At 59.2% G+C, this 21,457-nt stretch overlaps 2 protein-coding genes across 4 annotated transcripts; one reads left to right on the top strand and one right to left on the bottom strand.

Annotated features, from left to right (window-relative positions):
• The first annotated feature begins 775 nt into the window (after positions 1–775).
• On the top strand, positions 776–8,696 carry ATF7IP2 (activating transcription factor 7 interacting protein 2). Of its 3 annotated transcripts, none has more exons than XM_032230854.1 (11): positions 776–881; positions 1,540–2,100; positions 2,503–2,639; positions 3,553–3,684; positions 3,938–4,009; positions 5,030–5,157; positions 5,321–5,397; positions 6,175–6,239; positions 6,451–6,499; positions 6,955–7,037; positions 7,878–8,696. In XM_032230854.1, exons 2-11 carry the CDS (start codon positions 1,548–1,550, stop codon positions 8,277–8,279), a joined length of 1,698 nt encoding a protein of 565 aa, XP_032086745.1. In that variant the 5' UTR covers positions 776–881; positions 1,540–1,547; the 3' UTR covers positions 8,280–8,696. The 3 variants fall into 3 exon arrangements, with proteins under 3 accessions (XP_032086745.1, XP_032086746.1, XP_032086747.1); XM_032230855.1 differs by lacking the exon at positions 776–881 and adding an exon at positions 903–954; XM_032230856.1 differs by lacking the exon at positions 776–881 and adding an exon at positions 965–1,124.
• A 907-nt stretch (positions 8,697–9,603) lies between these two features.
• EMP2 (epithelial membrane protein 2) lies at positions 9,604–19,919 on the bottom strand. Its single transcript, XM_032231167.1, has 5 exons — positions 19,817–19,919; positions 15,005–15,130; positions 13,585–13,675; positions 12,220–12,366; positions 9,604–11,711 (listed from the first exon to the last, which is right to left on the bottom strand). Exons 2-5 carry the CDS (start codon positions 15,080–15,082, stop codon positions 11,524–11,526), a joined length of 504 nt encoding a protein of 167 aa, XP_032087058.1. The 5' UTR covers positions 15,083–15,130; positions 19,817–19,919; the 3' UTR covers positions 9,604–11,523.
• Between the last annotated feature and the right edge of the window lie 1,538 nt (positions 19,920–21,457).

Raw genomic sequence — 21,457 nt, 5'->3', positions numbered from 1 at the left:
AGAGCCTCATGCTGGGAACGATGGAGGGAAGGAGGAGGAGGAGGAGGAGAGAAGGAGGAGAGAAGGAGGTGAAGAAGAAGAGGAAGAGGAAGAAGAAGAGAAGAAAAAGAGGAGGAGGAGGTGAAGAAGAGGAGGAGGAGGAGGAGGAGGAGGAAGAGGAAGAAGAGAAAGAGGTGAAGAAGAAGAAGAAGAAAAGGAGGAGGAGGTGAAGAAAAAGAGGAGGAGGAGGAGGAGGAGGAGGAGAAGAGGAAGAGGAGGAGGCAGAGGCGGAGGGGGCTGGAGGGAGTCACCGAAGCAGCCGGCGGGACCTTCAATGGACTCCGGGGGACGGGAGGGGACGGGAGGGCCTGGAGAAGGGGGACGGGGGGGGCCTTTAAGCCTCCTGGGCTTCAACCCCCATCGCGGCTGCTTGGGAAAATTCCTTCCCGCCAGGAACGGCAGCGCCGGGCGGGGGGCTCCGTGAGGGGCTCCTCTCCGGGACTCTCGCAGGACGCCCAGCGAGACACTCCCCCTCCCTCACCCACCCACGCTGCCTTTGCAACGGAAGCCTTTCCCTCGCCAACCGCCCGGACTCGGGGGGGGGGGGCACGTACCGGGCACCGACCCGCATCCCCGGCTTCACACGTGCGTCTGAGGGAACCCTGGTTGAACAAACCACGGCTTGGCGCCCACGGCCAATCGGGACGAAGGTCCCGCCCCGACGCGGTGCCGATTGGCCGCAATGGGGAAGATCCCGCCTCCTCTGCCTCCCGGTTGGCCGCAGGAGCCTCCTCGCCAGACCCAAAACCGGGGAGTGACGGCGCGGCCCGCCCCCCTCTGGCGCCTCGCTCTGCGCGTGCGCGGTATCCCTTCCTCCGTCGGCGCTGCGAGCGTTCCGAGCGGTGAGCAGCGGGGGGGGGGCGGGGGGGGCAGCCCCGGGAAGAGTGGCGGCGGCGCGCGTGCGCAGGAGCGCCTGTAAGTTGGGGTGGCCGGCAGGAACGGCCGTGGCCCCCCAGGAGGGAGGAGCCGCCCGGGTCCCGCCGCCCTTCCGGGGTCTCCCTCCCTGGCCCCCGCCTGCCCGGAGCGACAGCCCGGCCGACCAGGGGAGCCCCCGGGGCCGCCGGTGGTGCAAGGCAGGCGGGGAGGTCCGTGGGTCATCTAGTCCAGCCCCAGAGACCCTCCGCCCCTTGGAAGAAGGGCGCCCCCCGGGTCCCTGGCAGGCGGAAGCGGCCTGGCGACCCCCGACCTGCTCCAGGCCCAGCCCGCTGCCCGGTGGGTGGGAGGGAGGGTCTGGGGGGCTCCTGGCAGTCAGGCCCAGGGATGCTCCTCCCCCCTCCTCCTCCTGGGGTGGGGGAGGGGGAGGGCCCCAGCGAGGGCCCCTGGCGACCCCCCTCCAGGCTTCGGCCGCTGGGCCTGGGCTGCCTGCAGCTGGGAGCCTGGGCAGGCCGGCCGGACACCCCCGAGGCACAAGGGCTGCCGATGGGACCCCCAGGATGCCCCTCTGATGGCCGAGGCCTTGTGGGGGGGGGGTCTTCCTGATGGGGCCATGCTGTCTTTCAGCCGGGAGGATGAATCCGGGCACGGAGATCCAGAAGCCGCTGCGGGCCAGGAAGACGATGCCTCAGAGCAGCCGGAAGCAGATGGTGCACCTGAGCAGGAGGAAGGCTGGGGAAGGAGCTGTGGGCCCAGCGGGGCCGGTTGAAGCCAGCGGGGCCCAGGAAGAGGCCGGAGCCAGGCTGAAGCCACTGCCGGCCAAGGAGCCCCTGCCCGGCTTGCTGGTGAATTCCGAAATCAGCATCTATAAGGACTCCCAGGAGATGCTCCAGGACCTCCCCAACCCGGGGGTCCGGCAGTTCCTGAATGCCAGCACGTTGCAGGATATCCTTCGTTACTGTTACGAAAAGGGCTCCGGCTGCCCCTTGTCGAAGCCGATCGAAGCGCCCCTGGAATCAGCACCGGCTGCCCAGCTCCCAGATCGGCTTCCGGTGGCCTCTTCCACGCACAAAAAGGCAGATGTAGCAGCCGAAACGCCCGGCTGCCAAACTCTTCCGGCGTTGCAAGAGGAAGAAAGACGCTTTGGGGTGCCCGAAACAGACAGGGTGGTGCCCGCAGGGCCCCTGGGTAAGATTGGGATCTCTTTAAAAACCCATAAAAAGATGGCGAGCTCCCTCTTTCCTCTGGCAGCCGGTCCCAAACCTCCCGGTGACCCACCTTTCGGTAGAGGGCAAAACTCACTTAACAAATGTCTCATTCAGCAGCAGACACTTTGGCCTCAGTTGTGGTCATAAGCCGAGGACCACCTGTGAAGTGTGTGATTTGGATAGTACAGCTCCGTCCTAGCTTGCCTTTGCTTTGGGAGGGGGGTGTTGGCCAGTGGGGGCCTTTGCTTAACAATTGCCTTTCCCCTTTTGGCCAAGAGGGCCGGGGGCTTCTTCCCTAGATGGAGGCCCTGGGCTTAGTCCTAGCAGGCCTCGGATTTGCCTCCCCGGTCCCTCCGTGAAGCTCTCCCGTCTTTCCTGGCAGGAGACGGTCAGAGGAAGAGGACGGCGTCCAGCAGCGGCGAGGAAGGCAGCGTCCTTTCCAAGCGCAGCAAAGCCTCCGGGGACCCCGCACAGCGGACCACCCCAGCCATGGAGAAAGCGGAGTCCGGCCTGGAAAAGGTAAAACGGCTGCGGCCAGCAGGGACGCTGCCCCCTCTGGCACAGGGGGGTCCCTTGCGAGGGCCGCTTCCCACGGGGGCCACGCTGAAGCCCTCCCGCACGGGGCCCGGTGGTGGCAGCGCTGCAGCTGGTCGCTGGTGAATTTGTTGGCCGCCGCTCTGTGTGGTTGGAGCTCTTCCGCTGTCAGCCGCTCGTAACCGCTGTTTTTGTCTTGATAGCTTGCTCCAGGCCCTTCTCGGGCTGGAAAAGTCCCCAGGTAATGCTGCATGGGCCAGTCGCATCAGGGGTGGAGGGAGTGGGGGTCTCACTCCAGCTGCATCCCGGGGATGCCTGCTTGTCCGGGCATCTCTGCCTTTGTCCATGCACGCGATTCTGCTACAGGGAAGCAACGGTTTCCTCACAAAATCTGGAGGGGGGGGACTTTAGAAATATCCAGGGTGGGGGGGCTTCTGCCTCCAAACTAAATCAATTCATTTCCCTCCTCTTTGTTCCTTTGGCCTTCTGGAAACCCACCAAGAGGCGCCTTTAAAAGCAAGCACGGGAGGCGAGGCCAGAGTGGTGGCCGGGGGGGGGGGGGGCAGCCAGCACTCCCTCTGCCCTTCAGGTCCTCCGTGGCCTTTGCCACGCGCTTTGGGCCGAGCAGAAGGGGATGCTGAGCCTGGGGAGGGAGGGGGCTCGCTAGAACAATGGAAGCGGCTAGAAGTGCAGCAATTAGGAATATTTCACAATAAATGCATGTATCAAAGGGAAAGTTAAGAAATTCACCAGGGGAAAACGGGGGGGGGGGGTTGAGGACTCGGCTTTGGCTGCTGTTGAAAAGGTTTCCCATTTCTGATCGCTTGTGTTAGGGGGGCGGGGGGGGGGGGGCTGTGAATGTTTAGTTGAAAATGTCTGTGTATTTTTCTTGCTGTAGGCCAGGGGGTGGATTCGAAGTCAGCTGAAGGCCTCGATGAGGGAATTTGACCAGGGTCTCCGACACTTGAGTGAAAGAATTGATCGCACGCAGTGCCTGCGGAAACACGAAGGCATCGCTATTAAGATTGTAGTAAGAGGGTGCTTCTTTCAAAGCTCTGTGTGTGTGCATGTGAGAATAGGGCTTGTAACTTGTAAGCTTGTGCAATTTGTCTTTGTGCTTCTCACACAATCTGTGCTTCTCACAGATTGACAGGGGGCCCACAAGGAGCCTCTCTGCCCCCGTTAAAGACCTGGGGAGGGTTGGGGGGCCGTGGGCTCAAGGCAGACATTCTACTGGGGCAGCTGGAGTGTTGCAAGAACTGCCTCCTTCCCTTTCCTTGCAGAAGAAAATTTCCAGACTGGACAGGCACATCAATGCTCTGATAGCATTCCAGAGGAAGGAGCCCTCCTCAAAGGTAAGGCTGGCTCAGCGGTAGTGCTTGGACGCAGATACAGGTGAGGCCAGGGGGCGTCGGGGGCTGCAGTCCAGCCCCACCCTCCCTTTCTGCGCCTCTCAACGGGATCTCATGATGTTGGGTCTCCTTTAAGTGCTGAGGGGGCCGTTGCCCCAAAATCCAGGCGCTCAACTTGCTCAAAGTCTTGGATGCCCAATAAAGACGCTGTTTCTGTTATGGTGAGAGAGGAGAGGTTGCATCTCCTCCTTTGACCAAGCCCTCTTGCCAATTGCTCCCCTCCCTGTGCCTGAAGAGGCCCCGGAGAGGAAACGGCTTTGGCTCGGAGGAAAAACGGGGGTTCCTAAACTTCCAAGAGAGAGAGAAGCAGAGGGGCTGCCCTTGCCTTCATTCGGATGTTCGCCATAAACCCGAAAACGCTACGGAACGGGAGAAGGGCCCCCCGCTCTCTCCGGCTCCGAACTCTCTTGCTTTTCAGGCAGAGTTCTCGGGGGCTCCTTAGGAAAGCCAAAGCACCCCGGAAGCTGAGTTTCCTTGCCGAAAGCGAGCCGGAATGGAGATGGAGGCCGAGCTCCAGGCTCAGTGGCAAAACGTCCTTTCCCGTAGTTGGCAGTAAACGCCTTTTTCCACTTCCAATGTAACGTTCCCGTGGTTCGTCCATGAGGCCAATGTTGAGAAAAGACAGGACACGACCTTTCTCGGGATGGAGCGACGACCCAGATTGGGGGTCTGAGAGCCCCTTTTATTGAGATAGGACAAAGGCAGGAGGAGCAATAGCATGTGGTTAAAGACAGCCTGTAAAAGTACAATTTCTAATCTACTGCTCAGTCTATATATGGTCAAATCCTGGACGTCAATGGTAGGGCACATCTCAGAATGTTATGTTATGCACTATCAGGATGTTATGGCGTTCTAGGAGTTTGTTTTCTCCTGTGTGGTTCAGCGTGGCTCTGCATGCCCGGGATGAACTGGGCCATGGGTGACACACACCTACACAAGGAACTATATTACATCTTCTCCCAGGTCAAGCAGCCCAGGGCACATGCCCAATGCAAAATGTTCAATGGTGCCACCCTGCCTCCGAACACAAACGCGGCTGGCAAGCTGGTGCCACCAACACTGACCGAAATCCTGTCTCCCACGGCGGAAAGGTTAGTGGCAAACGGCAATTGTCGATTGTGTCTGAGACGGTTTGCTGGGGGGGGGGGCTGCTCTGCGGAGGAAACATCTATCCGGCGTCTTGGTGGGGAGTGGCCGGCTGCTCGCTAACCTCTTGCTGGATGCCGTGAATGACTACGGTTGCTTCTTGATCAGGTCGTCCGGTGCTGATGGGTTCCCCTGCGTTGAGGCGCCGAAGCCAAGCTCGGGGGTGCTGGCAGCCGGGGCTCCAGGTAGGCAGAGGGACCCCCACTTTTCAGCCCCCCAACAAACCTGCTTAAAAAGAAGCCAATGCATAATCTGAGCGTCTCTGAGTGGACCCGAGGGAGCGAAGGAAGTAAGAAGGCTCCGGCAGGTCTTCCTTCAGGGGCTCCGGGAAAAGAACGGAGGGGATGCAACCTGTGCTGAGGGCCCACGCGAGGGGCAGAACGTGGCCCTTAGGGCGTCTCCTGCAAGCAATTCGGCATTCAGCAGAATGGAAGCAGCAGGCCCAGATTTCTGGGGGGGGGGGAGGTCCCCACTCTGGACCCCTGCAGAGCATGGAACCCACAGATACCTCCTAGACGGCCCCGGGGGAAGTGGGGCCTGGGAAGAGGCTTGAGTCAGCTGCCTTTCCTTGGGGCTAAGATGTTGCTCTCTGTTGGCCGATGACGGAGCAGTGCAGGGGTAGGAAGAGAGGGTGGATCAGGCAGAGCCCCAGCCAAGGCTGCCCCGAAGGCTCCAGACAGAGCCCCTGGCCCCTAGGACCTCCCGTCCCTCCTCCTAGGCGCCCCACACAAGCCAACGTCTCCCAAGCAGTGCTCTTCTCTGGGCCCAGCAAGACGCAGATCTTGGGCCAAGGGGGCTTCTCCACCTTGCCCAGAAAAGTCAGGAGGCTGCTCAGTCTGCCTAGAAGACCCCCTCCCCGACTCCTACCCAGTTGCAGGCATGTGCCAGCTTTGGCCTTATTGAGCCACCCAGCAAAGGTCTGGGTTTTAAAAACTGCCCTCGCTTGTGTCCAATTCCTGCAGCTCCTCCACCGAAAGCAGCTGCCGGATACCCAGGCCCTCCAGGTGACCAGATGAGCGAGTCCCAGGTCAGCTTCGAAGCTTTCTCTGATCTTTTTTTCCTGCTCTGCGGTTACCAAAGAATTCTGGGAATTTTTGCTGCGCTTTGCATGCGTTTCTATGTCTGACCCTCCCGTGTTTCTGAAGTCCGTCGGTTGTTACACGCTGCTTCAGGCTGTTTGCAGAATCACCACACAACCCCGCTGGGTCCACTTAATTCCCCTTTCCTCCCAATTGCAGGGTGCGCTTGTGATTGACTTAACGGACGAAGAAAGCAAACCTGATAAAGGTGAGCAGACAGTAGCTTCATACCTTCACGGCAGCGTAGAGGTGGTGCTTGTCATTATTTTAATTGCATGGCTTCCCCCAAAGCAGCGGAGTAAACATACGATAGCAAATGGAACGCAGGGCAGTCACTGCAAAATGTTCCGGTTTTCTCTGGAGGAATAAAACGTTTCTTCCACTGGAATCTCTGTACCGGACTGGCTGCCTCCAGGAGAGCGGTTGGCCCCGGAGCGTTTCTTCCGCAGCCCAGAGCATTTGGGTGCCGGTGAACGGACAGGAGAGGCCGTCTTGTCCTGGGGGGCGGGGGGCGGGGGGGTGTCTTTATTTGCCTTGCCCTGAAGATTGGCGCTGAGGGCCTTGTTTTAGTAGCTGTGGCAATTGTGAGAAGCCACCTGATGGATGGAGTGGTGCTTAGCACAATGTTTAAAGCGCTCGTCCCTTTTGTATCTGTGGTCAAAGGAGAGAAGGAACAAGTGGCAGGAATCAGGCACCTGGGCCAGCCGGAGAGCCTTCCGCAGCCTTCGAGAGAATCCCTGGATCAGGTATTTGAAGGGGATCTCCCAACTGCTGTGTCCTCTGCAGGGGGGGCGGGGAGCAGCTCACACAAACCCTACAAGAGTAAGAAATGTTAAAATAAATGGAACTGTCCTGCCTTGGAAGGGGTGAGTTTCATTCGCTTGGCCACAAGGGGGCAGCCTTGCAGTAGGAAAGGCTCAGGACAGATGCTGAAGCAGCAGCTGGGCTTGGAGGCAGCTTCAGGGGGGGCTTGCTGAAGCTTCCTGCCGCAACTGTTCGTGCCTCAGCCGGGCCCTCCAAATCCTCCGGGAGTCTCCATCCAGCCAAGCAGGCAGCCGAATGAGCCACGGTGGTGGTCGGTTTCAGCTGCCCCGGGACTTTTGCCAAGGCTGCAGAGGTGAAGAGGCTTCCTGGGGCTTGCTGGGCCCACCTCTCGGTTCGGCCTCCAGGACGCGGCTGGCGTTACTGCCCCCTCTGGGCAAAACAGGGGGGTCTTCTGGAAGGTGGGAAGCAGAAGGGAGGGGATGCCAGCTGGGGCTGCGTTCCTGGCCTCTGCAGGGCGTGAAACAGAACACGGGCTTTGGCCAAACCTCCAGCTGAACCGAAAGGGGAACTTCTGCAGAGGGTTGGGGGGGGGGAAGTGCTTGCCCCCCTGCCCTCCCTTAATCCTTTCTCTCCCCTCTTCTCTGCTGCCTCAAAGCTTGCCTTCCCCATGGACTCTCATCCCCCCCCAAAAAAAAGCTTCCTGATGTGTGTGTGTGAAAGAGAGAGTTGCACAGCTCGGGGCCCCTGCTGTGTGGGGACGGGTGGGACGGCTGCCTCCTTTCCCTTGCCTGCTCATGAACCGCGGCTCCTGCCTCCTCCAGGTGCCCCCGAGGGTCCCGCGCCTGCCTGCCTTGCCGAGCGTAGAGCCGGACCCAGCGCCCTGGGAGGACCTGGGAGACTCTCCGCCCCCTCAGAAGCTGGACCTGGTGGTGGCTCAGGTGAACCAGCCCAAAGGCATCGCCCTCCAGTGGAACGTACGCTGCGTGGACCCCCGGTGCGCCCCCATCGAGAGCTTCTCCTTGTTCATCTGCCTGGAGGACGTGGACAGCGGGACCACCTCCGAGTGGAAGAGGACCAGCGTCATCAAGGCCCTCCCGCTGCCCATGGCCTGCTCGCTCTCACAGTTCCCCCGCTCCGTCAAGTGCCACTTCACCATGCGCGCCAAGGACGTCCACGGGCGCCATGGGCCTTTCTGCGAGGTCCAGTCCATCTCGGCTCTCTAGAGGGGGCTCGGGGGGAGCGGCAGGACCCTTCCCTAACCCGACACCCCTTTTCCGGGGTACTTTTGAGGGGCATTATTTCCCCAGCTCAAGGTGTGGAAAAGACCCCCCCGGCCAGTCCTCGGTTGCCCTTTTTTCCCCTCCCACACTAAGCATCCCATGTGAGGGAACATGGGAGAGAAGGCTGGGAAGACGGCCACCCAACGCTGAAGCCTCCAGAGAGAGAGAAAGTGGAAGGTTTGTCCCCTTCCCCTGGGGGAGAATCAGACTCAGGACCCCCAAGAGGGGGAACTTTGCTTTCAGTATTGTTTTCATCCCTTCACCAGTAGGATGAGAGAGAGAAATGTTCTCTTGGCCCAAAGCCAAGTGGGTCAAAAAAAAATTTGTTTTTGAAATAAAGTGCCTTTTCTGTTAGATTTTCCTGCAGGCTAACTGTATTTTCCTGATTTTGTAGAAGGGGGTTGTTCTGATCCAAAAATCCACTTTTCTCTCCAAAAGCATCCCCCCCCCCTTTCTCAACATTTCTGGAGAAGCAGCTGAAATAGGGGAGTCTCGGTGGCTGCCTGGCGTGGCGAACGGTTTCCCCAAATTGGCTGTGGACTTTTAACTCCAGAATTCCTCAATTGGCTGCAGGGACTCTGGGAGTTGAAGTCCACACGTCTTAAAGCTGCTTTGAGTAGCCAAGTGAGGCTTCCTCGGAATGATGTGGTCTCAGTGGCCTCTGTTGCCTGGAGGGCATTTAGCCAGAACTAGGCAGACGTATTCCAAGAATCCTGCCTGGCTTGTAAAAGGGATTACGGTGCAGAAATCCTGTTCACCGAGGAACCACCTTGTGCTTGTAAACTGAAAAACAGGCTCTTGAACAGCCCACCTCTCCGAGGGTCTCCTGCTGGGGCCATTTGGCTGCCTGGAAGAGGTGGGGGGGCTGCCTTTGGCCTTCTTCCAGGGCACACAAGACCCTTCAGTTTAGGAGCCCCCCGAGGCCACTTTCCCTTCTCCACAGCTGTGAGGAGGACCAGAAATGCTGAAAGAGTTCCAGGGAAGCAAACGTGGCCTCTGGTTTGTACGCAACCCACCCGGTACACAAGGCTGTTCCAGCAGGCCTGGGGCTGTTGACCTTAGTGTTAAGGTCCAGCCCCGATTAGAACGTCTGTGTGTTGTGAATTTTAAACTATTTTTTTTACTTATTTCGCTTTTCTTTTTTCTTCTTTCGTTGTAAGCCGCCCGGAGTCCTCGGGGATTGGGCGGCCTATAAATTTAATAAATGAAATTAATGAAATGAAGACGGTCAGCCTCGCAGCTACAACGGAATGAGACGTCGGCCGGACCCCGGTTGCAAGGTTTTATTTCTATGTACAGTTGAGTGGAAAAGGTATATAAAATAGAAAATGAGGGAGGCACAGTTGGTGGAATTGAGCTACCAGTTTGTCCTCTGAGGGGACAAGGGTGAGGGAGGCTTTCTCTTCTTACCAAGGGTCGGAAACAGAAAGGAGGTAAATAGGGTTACATATCTCGGTGTACATGGGCTATTATTTTTAAACATAAATATAAATCCAAACTATATAACCTCACCAGAGGAGTTAGTTCTTCTGAATAAAGGCTCACCAGGGGCAAAAACCTATTTTTAAAGCTTGCGCAGAGCGGCAGCCTGAAGATTTGAGCCGGCTTGGGGTCAGGGAAAGGGGGCGGGGAGGGAAGGGGTTATTCCGAAGGGAGGAAGTGGCGGGAATTAAAGGCAACCTTAAAAGCATTAAAGGCCAAAGTGGGCGAGGATGCCTAGCGGGAACCGTCTTCTCCCCACACGTCTGAGGATGCGATTTCAGTCCAGATAAAAGTCCATCTCTCGTGCGCCAAATGTCCTCGTAAGACACAAAGGGCGTGTCTGGCGCAGGGAGTTTGGGGAGCAGCAGGGAAGGCCCCGTCATCCCTGCAAGTGGAGCCTCTTCTTCACGTTCCTCAAAGCAGCCCCAATTCGCTCCGTAGCGCTCGGGAAGGCATCGGCCGCCATCTAATAAAGCCGCCCACGGGGGCTTCTCTGCGGGAGCCATGGAGAAGAAAGGCCAGCTGCCAGGAGGGGTGTGGGGGGGTTATAAGGCGCCTGGCCTCGGGGTCTCCCTGGGCTCTGCTGGGTCTGGCCGCCTCTCTCCTCCCCAGCGCCAGCCGGGCGTCGCTCCGCCTTGGAAGTCTGCCCGCATCAGCCGGGGCTTCTGTGGCCTCGGAGGCTTCCCAACACCGTCCAGCTTTGGTGCAGATGCCAAAGTCCAGGCTCCCCCCGGCGCCAACGGGCAGCCGCCTGCAGGGCCGCCTCGGGTCGAGAGGAGCGGCGCTGCCTCTGAGCTTTGCTTCCTCCCGCGATGGGGGCGCCGGGAATGTGTGAAGTTCCTCAGAAAATGGGGGGAAGGACAGAATGGGAAGGAATTCTGCGCCAGGCTGGGCTGGAGGACGAGGGCCGTCTGGAGCTGCGCCAAGGATGGAAACGCTCCAGCGGTGGACCGAGACGGAGACCACGTGGCACACATGAGGTAGCTCAGGACGCACCGGAGCATCGCCGAGGGGCGGCTTCGTCTTGGGCGAGGCTCCCTTGTGAGCCCCCTGGGAAGGGTGAAAGGAAGACCCTCAGCCACCCCACTGAGAGGCACTGTTGCACGAAGCGACGGGAGGGGCAGGTCGGAGGGGGCCCTTGGCGCCCAGAAGGCACTGGGAATTCGCTACGGTTGCTGCAGCTCCCACGATGCCAGCCCTCGGAGGGGGGGGGGGTTATAGAATTGGGGGGGCGGAGGGAGAAGGTGTGCTGTGAGGAGGTCCCCCTTCATACGGCCTGAAAGGGAAGCTGGGCTAAGGAGGATGGCATCTGTTGCACTCTGCCAGCCCCAACCAGACCCCCCCTCCGGTCCCCCTCTCGCCTTTTGTTAAGGCCGGGTAGCCCCACTGCTCTTTGGGGAGCTGCAGAGTCAGAGGGGACCCCAAAGTGGGAGGGGGACCGGCTTGCCCAGAGCTCTTGAGAGCCGTGGGGGCTGCTGGCTGGCATCCCTGCCCAGAAGAGCCAGTCCACCCACCTCTTTCTTCTCTCCGGCCCTCCCGCCGGCCTTGTAATGCCACGCCAAGGACGGGGGAGGGGCCCAGCCGTGGCTGAACGACAAGCGCTTCTATTTACACAAAGGGGGGCTGGAATGCCAGCGCTTCAAGGAGAGCTGGGGGGGGCAGAGGGGGGGGCTGTTCTTCTCCCTCGCCAGCCACCCACATGGCTTTATTTGCGCTTCCTCAGGACCAGGTACATGAGGCCGCTGAGCAGGGTGAAGGCGAAGGCCACCCAGGCCAAGACGTAGGAGTAGCCGAAGCGCCCGCTCTCCACCTCCAAGTGGCCGTAGAAGAGGCCCCGGTGCAGCTCCGAGCGCCGGTCGGTGTAGACGGAGGCCCCAATCATCACGCAGAGGCCTGGGGAGGGGGGGGGGGCAAGAGGCAGAGGGGACCCCGCTTAACGACAAGATACAAACTCTAGGCCTACAGCAGGAGCAGTCCTCGACTTACGACCGGGATTTCGGTTGCTGAGCAAGGTTCAGTGAGTCGTGCCCGACTTTTTTGGCCACAATTGTTCAGCAGTCGTTAACCGAGTCAGGCTCCCCCGGGGGGGGGGAGAGACCAGCTGGGGATGCTGCAGCGCCAGTTGCCAAGCGCCCAAATTTTGCTCACGTGACCCTGGAGACCCCGCAACGGTTATCACCGCAAAGACCGGCTGCGAGTCGTTTAGTCTGGTCACAACTCTGAACAGCCATTAAGCCAACGGCTGTAAGTCGAGGAGTAGCCTATTGCAAATGGCCACGGGGCGCTTCTGAGGCTGCCTCCCCCCAGCCAGCCATGAGGAAGAGGAAAGGGGCGCCTCCCCCACCCGTTAACCACGTGGCTCCCCTCCTGGGCACGGGGGCTTCGGGGCCGGGATACTCACTGGACAGGAGCTGGATGACGGAGGTCAGCACGAACCGCTCCCCTTGCTTCAGGCGGAAGAGCTGCAGGACGAAGACCAGGAAGGCCACGCAGCACAGGATGGTGGCCAGGATCATGGAGGCCTGGACGGTCTGGATAGACGCGTATTCTGGAGGGGGGGGCGGGGCGAATGAAAAGGCATGTGGAGACGGGTCGCCCCTCGGCCCACCAGGCCCACCTCGTGCAAAGAGCTCGACCCTTGGCAACTTCCCTTCCCAGAATTCCCCAGCCACCGCGGAAGCCCTGGCCACTTTTAAGGCCTGGGGAATTCTGGGAGTTGAAGTTCCCGGGTCTTAAAAGTTCTCACGGTCGGCCACCCCCGCCGGATTGTGCAGCACAAGAGACCGTGGCTGGCAAGCCAGGATTGATGGCTTAAGGCCCAGTCCTGGAGAAGCTTCAAAGGCAAGCTGGAGCCAGCCCCCTCCTCCTTCCGGACAGCAGCAGCAGCAGCAGCACCTCAGGGGCCTCCCCTGCCCATTTTCCACCGGCCTTTCCGCCTCCAGGCCCAGCCGCATCCTGCCCAAGAGCTCCTCGTGCCAATTCCTGCCGAAGGACAATAAAAGGAGCCCGGGCTCTCCTGCCAACTCTCCATCCTCGATTTCCTCCACAGGAAAATCAGCGGCTTCCACTGCAAGGAACCTCTGAATGGGGCAGCTCTGGGCCGCTCCCTTCCTCCCCTTCCCTGGCAGTGGCTCCCACTCCTCAAAGAGGGGGAGATCCCAGAGGAAAGGGGTTTTCAGTTGGGGCCGGCGTCCCAGACGCCCCTGGGGGAGCAGACAGGGCTGTAGCCTGCATCCCCCAGCCCCAAAAAGCTTCCTTCTCTGAGGCAGCATCAAGGACGGAAGCCTAGCAACAGAATATGAAGGTAAAGGTTTCCCTGTCCAGTCATGTCTGACCCGAGGGAGCAGCGGTCACCTCTGTTGTTTGGCCGAGGGAGCCAGCGTTGTCCGAAGACGCTTCTCTGGTCATGGAACGCCGTTATCTTCCCACCAAAACGGTACCTATTTATCTACTTGCATTTGCTTCCTAACTGCTAGGAGGGCAGCTGCTGGGGCCGGTAGCTGGAGCTCACCCTGATAACAGCTCTGGGGACTTGAACAGCCGACAAGCCCAGCATCTTTAACCGCTGATCTATCACAGCCCCAGTAACACGCTCTATTTCTGTGCCACTGGGAAAATGCTGAATGCCAGGATGCCCTTTTGCAACCACAGGCTACTTAGGAGACTTTGGGGCTGATGGGAGGGAGGGGGGCAGACTCCACCCCCCACCCCCCACAGGTGCCTTTGGAGTGTCCCAGCCAGTGGGAAAGTCCTCCCGGAGACTCACCTGGAAGGGTGTTGTCCAAGGCGGTGCAGTTCGTCTCATTGAAGCACTGGTGCCAGATGTCTGTGAAGAAGCCATCGCCCACCCACCAGGCCTGAAAAGGAAGGGGAGAAGGACATGGAGAGTGTAGGGAGACCCAGGACTCGCCTTTTGTTTTTAAAATGAAAAAGACCCCAACCCACGGGAAGCCCAGGTGATGAATATTCAGCAAGGCTTTGTGGCTGGCAGCCATCACCTGCTGACCTCGTCCGTGGATACCACGGGGAGAGAGAACTTTGTCAATATGTCTAAGAATCAGGAAGTCGCTCCGTGTGCGTGTGCGTGTGTGTGTGTTTTGTTTCAGCTGGTGGTGAGGTTAGTATTTGAGCTCTATTCAGCCTGAATTCAGCTCAGGCCTGGGTAAATCCTTCACGTTTTGTTTCCCGGCCAGTGAAAACACAACCGAAACAGCCCATGGATTGGCCGATCATCAGAGGTCGAGACAGACCAAGAGGGACGCAAACTCCCGGGATAACTGGTGCCTCCAAGATCAGAAGGGCCTTCGGTCTCTCCCTCCCTCTGTTGGTGCCAGTGACCCATTTGCAATCTGTGTTTGCAGAAAGACTTCTGGCTGCTTTGCTCGGCTGAATTGGCATCGCCCCAAGGAGGGAGTCGTAGTTCATGGGTGCGCGCGGTGTTTTGTTTTTTTCTTTTTTAGGTTGGGCACCAAAGCACAGGGGACTTTCTCAGCAGCACCTGGACCCATGTTTCTCAACCTTGGCTGCTCAAAGACGTGCGGACTTCAACTCCCAGGATTCCCCAGCCAGCTTTGGGGGGACTCCTGGGAGTTGAAGTCCGCATGTTTTCCAGGGACCAAGGTTCAGCCACCCCATGACCCGTCAAAACCGCGGTAGAATAAAGCGCGCCCAACGAAAGCGCGTACATGACCTCATCAGCAGCACGATGAAAAAAATTAAAAATAAATTAAATTAAAATTAAAATTAAATTAAAACAAGCCGATTCACATAAAGGTAAGGGTTAGGTTAAGGGTTAGGGTTAGGTTTAGGGTTACGTTAAGCGTTAGGGTTAGGTTTAGGGTTAGGTTAAGGGTTAGCGTTAGGTTTAGCGTTAGGTTAAGGGTTAGGGTTAGGGTTAGGTTTGGGGGGGTTAGGGTAAGGTTTTCGCTTTAATTTTAAATTTACCGCTCACAGCGCGATGTTTTCGTCGCGCTGTGATGATGTCACGTATGCGCTTTCGTCGAGCGTGCTTTATTCTACCGCGGTTTTGTGGTGGAACCCAGCCACCCTGCCCTCAGGCTAAAGGGGCTCTCCGTGTGCTTCCAGACTGGAAGAGGTTGGTGAAATTTAATCTCCGTGTCCAGAGGAGATCCCTTCAATCCTGGAATCAGACCCCAAAAGGAAGGAAAGCTGCCCTGGCAACTCACGCTGTCGATTGTCGAGATGAAGAGAAGTGCGGCTGAAGTGATGTGGAAGAGGATGATGAACGCCAGGAGGATCAGCATGGTGGGGCAGGGTGAGGGGCGGCTCTTTCAGAGGAGAAGACAGCGACGCTGTTTGGACCCAGAGAGAAAACAAGAGCAGAATTAGGCTAAACGTGTCACCTTGAAAACTTCTGCTCCTTCAGCCAGGCCGGTTTCTGCCGCTTCCTTTACTTCGGCGTAAGAAATTCCACGGTTTCCACCAGTGGAAGCTGCCTTCTCAAAAGTCAGGCCTGAAAGTTGCCAAGCTTGACAAACGGATTTAGAAGAACTCGGGAGATGCGGTTGGGCCTGATCTTCTCCTTTGGAAAAACAACACAACACGCTCTTACTTCAGAGTGGAAGAGCCGGATCAGCCAGTTAGGGAAGCTAAATCTGAACCTGGGAGGGTGGCAGCTGCGCCAGAGGTCTTTTCCCTCTCCCAGGGACCCCTGGATGACTCTAAATCCCACGAAGCTGAATATTTGCTTTATTTATTTTATTTAAAACTTTTATATGCCGCTCGATCCCAAAGGACTCACAAACAGAATATAAAAAATGTAAAAACAATACAATTTAAAACAACAATCATCCATCATCAATTCAATTCGTCGGGGCCGGACCTCAATAGTGATAGTCATATTTTCCTCACTTCCCCCAGTCAGACCACAGTGCTCCACATCCCTCTCCAAGCCTCTCGGCCCCAGGGATTTAGGCCCCGGTTTTACCAACCACGGAAGGACGGAGGACAGCTGAGTCAACCTTGAGCCAGTCAGGATTGAACTGCTAACAGCAGGCAGAATCAGCCTGCAATGCTGCCTTCTACCCGCTGAGCCACCGTATCTCTCTTCCATCAATGGCCACTTAACCGAAGTGGACTCCGTGGGACGGCCACGAGGGAGCTGATGTCTTGAGGTTTGGGGGTGGGGGGTTAAAGGGTTGAGGATACCTGAATCTAGACAGCTGATTGGCCTATCGAGAGAGGCTGCTGATCCTGTCCCTTCCGCCAGCAAAGGAAGGGCTGGGGGTGGCCTTTGGAGCCCCTGGGGGCCTCGGAAGGCTCTTCCTTAGCTGGAGACGGAGGGGGGCACTCAATAGAAGAAGAGGCTTTTCTTGGGTGGCCCCAATTTGTGTGCAATGGGCTCCTCTCTGCTGGCCCTCAGGGAGATTAAGATTTGCCTCTGCCGGCCGGCATCCAAAAGATCCGCTCCTTTATTTGCTGACCCTGTTTAATCTTGAAACCTTGGATGCATTGAATGGCCTTCCAGGGTGGAGTCTGCTCCTTCCTGTGGCCCTGAAGAGCCGCCTCTACGTCTCTTTTGGCTTAACGGCCAGAACAAGGCCTGCAACTTTGCTCAAGCCGGCCTTTCAGCGGCTCTGCTTCACTTCCGAATTACAGCCCCAACAGGATCGTCTGCCTTTGACTGACAGGAAGGCTCCTTAGGTGCATTTAGTAGAATTACTCACCTCTGCTCCCTCCCTCCCTCCTGTCACACTAAAAGATCTTGGTGTAGCAGCTCTGGGGCCACACCTGAGGATTCGGGAGGGGCTGCTTTAAGAGGCGCTGAGGCATAGAGGGTCGCAGCTGCCCTTCATGCGGCTCCTGGGGGGGGCGCACTGGTCTCCAAGGAGCATGGGTTATGCGCTGAAGACTTGCACCCCCTGGCTCCCTGCTCAGATGGGTTTCTTCTTCTAGACTGGGAAGTTTGGAGCCTCAATTGTGAACCCTTCTTGTTGTCCGCTTGGCCCCCTCGCGGTGCCAAGGAGCCCTGCAGAGAAGGCACAGATGGTGTGCCCCCTCTGAAGAAGGGCAAAGGATTGAGATGATGGCACTTGGCTCAGAAGAGGAAGGTCCAGCCTCAAGGATGCAGTTTGCTGCTCTGGGCCAAAGCCCCCCAATCCCTGGGGTAAAAGTACAGCAGCTACAACGGAGAGCTTCCAGACCAGAAGGAAGGAAGGGAAAAGCAATGGGGAGGGAGGGAGGGAGAGAGAGAGCCAAAACTCTCCTCTTCCTCCTCACAATGCCCAGCTTGTGTGTCCACTCTGAAAGGGCATCTTGGGAAAGGAGGACTTCTCTATCCCAGCCTTCCCAAACAATATTGAGGGATGGGCAGTGCCAGAATGCCTTCCTCTCTGCGGGAGCCCTTCCTGAGAAACGTCTGTCTGCCCAGCCAGGGAGTGGCCAGAGGAGAACATGAAGTCAGGATCCCTGAAGCCACCAGAAGGCCAGGCAGCAAACGGGGCTGCCTGGCTCTCTTACGGTTTCTCTCGCTGGCCACCTGCTGCGTCTTACATTTGCCAGCTGGTGGTTGTTTGATCTGCACTGGGCCGTGGAAAGAGGGAGGGGTTTTACTTGGGGTCGTAAAATCTTTAAATACGCCTCAGTGGGTGGGAGGGACCCTGCGCCTCCTTACACCACCGCCACCACCGTTGACAGGCTACGAGGGCCGCTGTGCCCTACCCACCTCCAGGCCAGCTTAGTCCACCCCGATGAGGTGGCCTGAGATTCACGCCCTGGCCTGATCCACTGAATCTGGGCAGTTTTCTTTCCAGAAGCAAAATGGCTCTGCAGAAAAGGAGCCGTTTCCCAGAGCTGCCGGCCAGATCCTCCTGGAAAGCTGACAGGCGATGATCTACCGATCAAAGCAATGCGCAGAAGAGAGGCAGGAGGAATGCGGAGGGGAGCAGAACCTGGGAAAACAGCCTCAAGAGCCTCTTGTCGAAGGACTCCAGCGAGCAGCAAGGATCCCAAGGGCTTCCGCTCTGAAAGGAGGCAGGCAGGAAAAATCCGGACACGGGGTTTCTGGAAGCAGAGCTTAGGGCCGGGGGCTCTGGCCAGGTGACCCTCACCTGGGATAATCCAGAGCAGGAGCCGTCTAAAGGCCCAGCTTCCCAGCTGCATCCCTGGTCGGCCCCTGGGGAAGGAGGGACTCGGGAGGAGCCATGCTTGGGCAAAGAGACCCCCCTGGAGTCTGTCCTCCTTCCCCCTCAAGAATACAGCGCCGCCTCGCTGTTCCGGCAGCCCATTTTATGGTTAGGGTCTGAGGAAGATCAGAAGAACTTGAGATCATCCAGCTGTTTGCCTCCAAGGGGTCCCTAGCATGAGGGCGACCAATGCTGCCCTCGGCCACGCCCACCGTGCCCCTGGGAATGGCGCCCTGGCAGAGGTCAGGATTGACTTGGGCACCTGCGCTCTCCAGCTTCAGAGCCCTTGTGCCATTCCTCTCTGGGGCCCCCTTTCTAAGGCCGGATGGGAGGGGTCTTCAGAAAGGCCAACCATGCTGGAGGACCATGGGGCAGCCTCCCCCTCCCCCTCCTCTGGGTTAGGGAAGCCAAATGCAGAGCAAGGGAAGATGCTGGCAGGTGGGACGGATAAAGGAAGAGCCCCCCCCCCATGCAACTGCTTACATGGGAGGTTAGATGAGGTGGAATCCCTGGACCTCCAAAAGTGACAGCAGGCGCCCCAGGGCATGCCCAGGAGAGTGGCTTCACCACTCGTGTGTGTGTGTGTGTGCGTGCACATATGTATAAATATGGAAATCCTTGCTATTCATCTCATTGTTCCGAGTGCCACTTTTCTTCCTCCAACAATCCTAATTCACATGTCACATTATGCACCCTTTGCAAACTAATTAAGTTTGCTGAATAAGTTACAACTGGAAGGATTCACAAAACACACTAAATTGTTCACCAGGGGTGCAAAGCAATAGGAAGCGGTTCAGCTGCTCAAGGGAACCTCCACGGAAAAGGCTTCCCAAACCGATTCTGCGCGGCTTTTCTCTGACTCTCGGACCATCGAGACCCAGGTCACGATCAGAAGGGAAAAGGCGAAACACAGCCCTTACCTGCGCACCTGTTGCAGCCCCCACCCCCGGGTACAACTCCCGTTTTCCGGAGGGGAAGGCGCGGGAGCCTCTCCAGCCAAGCCCTTCAGCCCTTCCTCGGTCCTCCATCACTAAAACGTCCGCAGTCCAAGCTTTCTTCGCCTCGCTATAATCCGGGGCTCTTCCGAGGACTCCCCAGCTCCCCATTTTATAGACAGGGAAAGCGAGGCACAGGACCCTGCCTGGCTCAGCCCCCCCCCCTTAGCCCCTCCGCAGGGGCAGATCAGGCTAGAGGGTCTCCCCAGACGCCCCCCCCCCCAATCTCCGTCGCCAGTGAGCTTCGCAATCGCTCCCTTCCCCCAAATCCCCTCGAAGCAGCGGAGGAGTCCCGGGCCTGGCGGGGGAGGGACCGAGAGAGCCCCGGACGCCGCTTGGGGGGCGCCTGCAACGGAATCTCCCCCGGAGGCCAAAGAGCCGCGGGAGGGACCGGCCCCCTCCGGCTGCGGGGCGCAAAGAGGACGCCCAGCGAGGTCGCTCCGGGGATCCTCGGCCGGGAGAGTCCCGCGCCGGCCTTCCCCCCGGGCCCCCCACCGCAAAGGGGGCTCCATGGCGGCCCCCGAGCCAGCGCCCCCCGCCTCCACCCGCGCTCGGCGCCCGGAATCGCGGCGTCCCAGCTCAGCCGCCCGGCGCGACGGCAGCGGCATCCCTCGCCTCCCTCGCTTCTGCCCCGGCGAGCCCGGAAGGCGGCTTCGGAGTCCGGAGCGCGGCGGGGAGCGACGTCCCTGCCGCTTCCCCGCGAGAAGTGCGGCGGGAGGGGGGAATCGGTTCCCCCGCCGGCCGGAGCTCCGGTTGCCCCACTGCCAGCCCGGTTTCTCCGCGGAGGGCAGCGCTCTCCCGGGGCGCCCTCCTCCCCGGCCCCTGCTCGTGGGGACCCCCGCCCGCCCGCCCCACTTACGCCGGTGGGTGCTGCGCGGGCAGGGAGCGGCGGCGGCGGCGGCGGCGGCGGGGCTGGTGCGCGGCAGGAGCGGCTGCTGGCTCTGCCGCCTCCTGGGCCGTCCGTGGCAGGAGCCCGGCTGGGTGGGGAAGGGGGAGGGGAAAGGCGCGGGCTGGGGGAGCCGCCAGCAGGCCGGGCCGGCGCGCAGGGGTAGGCGGCGGAGGAGGAAGCTGCGCGCTTCCCGGGGGCTTCTCTGGCCGCCGGGCGGAAGGGCAGCCTTGGCTCTGGGGGCGCCGCACCCCCTGCCGCCACCCCCGGGAAGGGAAAAGGCGGGGGGCGGCCAGGCCGGGCCGCGGCGGCTCGGACAGCCAGCCAGATGTTCAGGCAGCGCTGGGCAGCTCTGGCCGCCGCTCCGGGGGGCTTCGGGAGGGCCGAGCGCGGAGTTTCGCAACGGCCCTTCCCCACCTTTGGCTGGTAGAGAAACCGCATCACAGACACACACACACCCGTCCCCCCCCCCCCAAGGGCCAGACCCTCTCTCCGGTTTGGGCAAGCCAGTCAAAAGTTGGTTCCCCCACTTCCCCAAAAAGAGGAGACCTGGACCTCCCTTCTTCCCTCCTTCTTGGAAAGGATATCAGCCCAGAGCAGAAGAACCCAAAGACAACAAGATTTCCTGACCCACCCAGGATCCTGGTCCAGATTGGAATCAATTGGATTCACCAGACACTTAAAGCAAAACCAAAAATATCCGAATTATTTTCCACAGAGAGACTCCCAGGACTCGGGGCACACAAACTTTACCGGGTTGGGGGCTTCCCCCCACCAAAGCCATTTCCTTTGGCTGGCAGGGGGCAACAGAGAGCCACCCCCTACAGGTGCATTGCCACACAGATCGATAAAAGTGCCAATACGAAACGCCCAGGGAGGGTGGGGGGCTTCTTGAGCCTCTTCGGCTGCCCAGACTTACTGGCACCCCTTACAGAAGGGTCTCCCCTCTTTGCTGAGGGGGCAAGGGGAGCCCTACCACCACCACCACCACCTGAGGCCCCAGCCAGGCATTTTGCTGTGGGGAAGAGAGTGGCAACCGAGGGCCCCTCCTCCCACCAGCCTCACTGCAGGGCACCAGAGGATGGCCGAGTTATTTTGGCAACTGAGGTAGGAATTTCCACCATCTCCCTGGGAGTGAAAACACACCCACGGAGCATCAAGAAGCATCTCCTGCCTGCCTCGGTCTCCCAGCAGAGCCTGCAGGCTCTCGGAGGAAGGTCCCTGCAGGCAGATCCAGAGTCAGCCCCCATCAGTCAATGGCCATGGGCTGTGAGAAGATGGAGGCCAGAAGCGCTCCAGAGGCTTCCCAGGAGACGCGGCTGGCCTGGAAGGGAAACCTGGCACCGCCAGGAATCTCCCCCCCCCCCCCCCCCGGCCTGGTGCTGCTGAGCTTGCTGGGCATAAGAGGCAGTGCGGCCCAGCGCCCCTGGGGGATGCCCGTCTGGGGGGAGCCAGGCAGAGCTTTGGAATGCTCTCAAACTGCACACCAACCGTTTCTGGCTGGGAAAAATCCGGCAAAGAAAGGGCGAGCTCAGTGCTGCCCTGGAGGGTGCCCACTTCCTTCTGCCCAGGCCTGGGAGGATGCAGAGGTCTGCAGAGCCACCCTATCCTTTC

The sequence above is a fragment of the Thamnophis elegans genome, chromosome 14 (genome assembly GCF_009769535.1).
Source record: "Thamnophis elegans isolate rThaEle1 chromosome 14, rThaEle1.pri, whole genome shotgun sequence".
Classification (NCBI taxonomy): Eukaryota; Metazoa; Chordata; class Lepidosauria; order Squamata; family Colubridae; genus Thamnophis; species Thamnophis elegans.
This window is presented reverse-complemented; position numbering and strand designations above follow the sequence as displayed.

What these genes read in the sequence shown, in the direction of transcription:
- ATF7IP2 (XM_032230854.1), top strand. Translation starts at nt 1,548, where the DNA reads ATGAATCCGGGCACGGAGATCCAGAAGCCGCTGCGGGCCAGGAAGACG. An exon ending in GCTGGCAGCCGGGGCTCCAG is followed by an intron (nt 5,398 to 6,174) that starts GTAGGCAGAGGG and finishes CAATTCCTGCAG; the next exon opens with CTCCTCCACCGAAAGCAGCT. An exon ending in CGAGAGAATCCCTGGATCAG is followed by an intron (nt 7,038 to 7,877) that starts GTATTTGAAGGG and finishes TGCCTCCTCCAG; the next exon opens with GTGCCCCCGAGGGTCCCGCG.
- EMP2 (XM_032231167.1), bottom strand. Translation starts at nt 15,082, where the DNA reads ATGCTGATCCTCCTGGCGTTCATCATCCTCTTCCACATCACTTCAGCC. An exon ending in TCATCTCGACAATCGACAGC is followed by an intron (nt 13,676 to 15,004) that starts GTGAGTTGCCAG and finishes CTTCCTTTTCAG; the next exon opens with GCCTGGTGGGTGGGCGATGG. An exon ending in CGTCATCCAGCTCCTGTCCA is followed by an intron (nt 11,712 to 12,219) that starts GTGAGTATCCCG and finishes CCCCCTCCCCAG; the next exon opens with GCCTCTGCGTGATGATTGGG.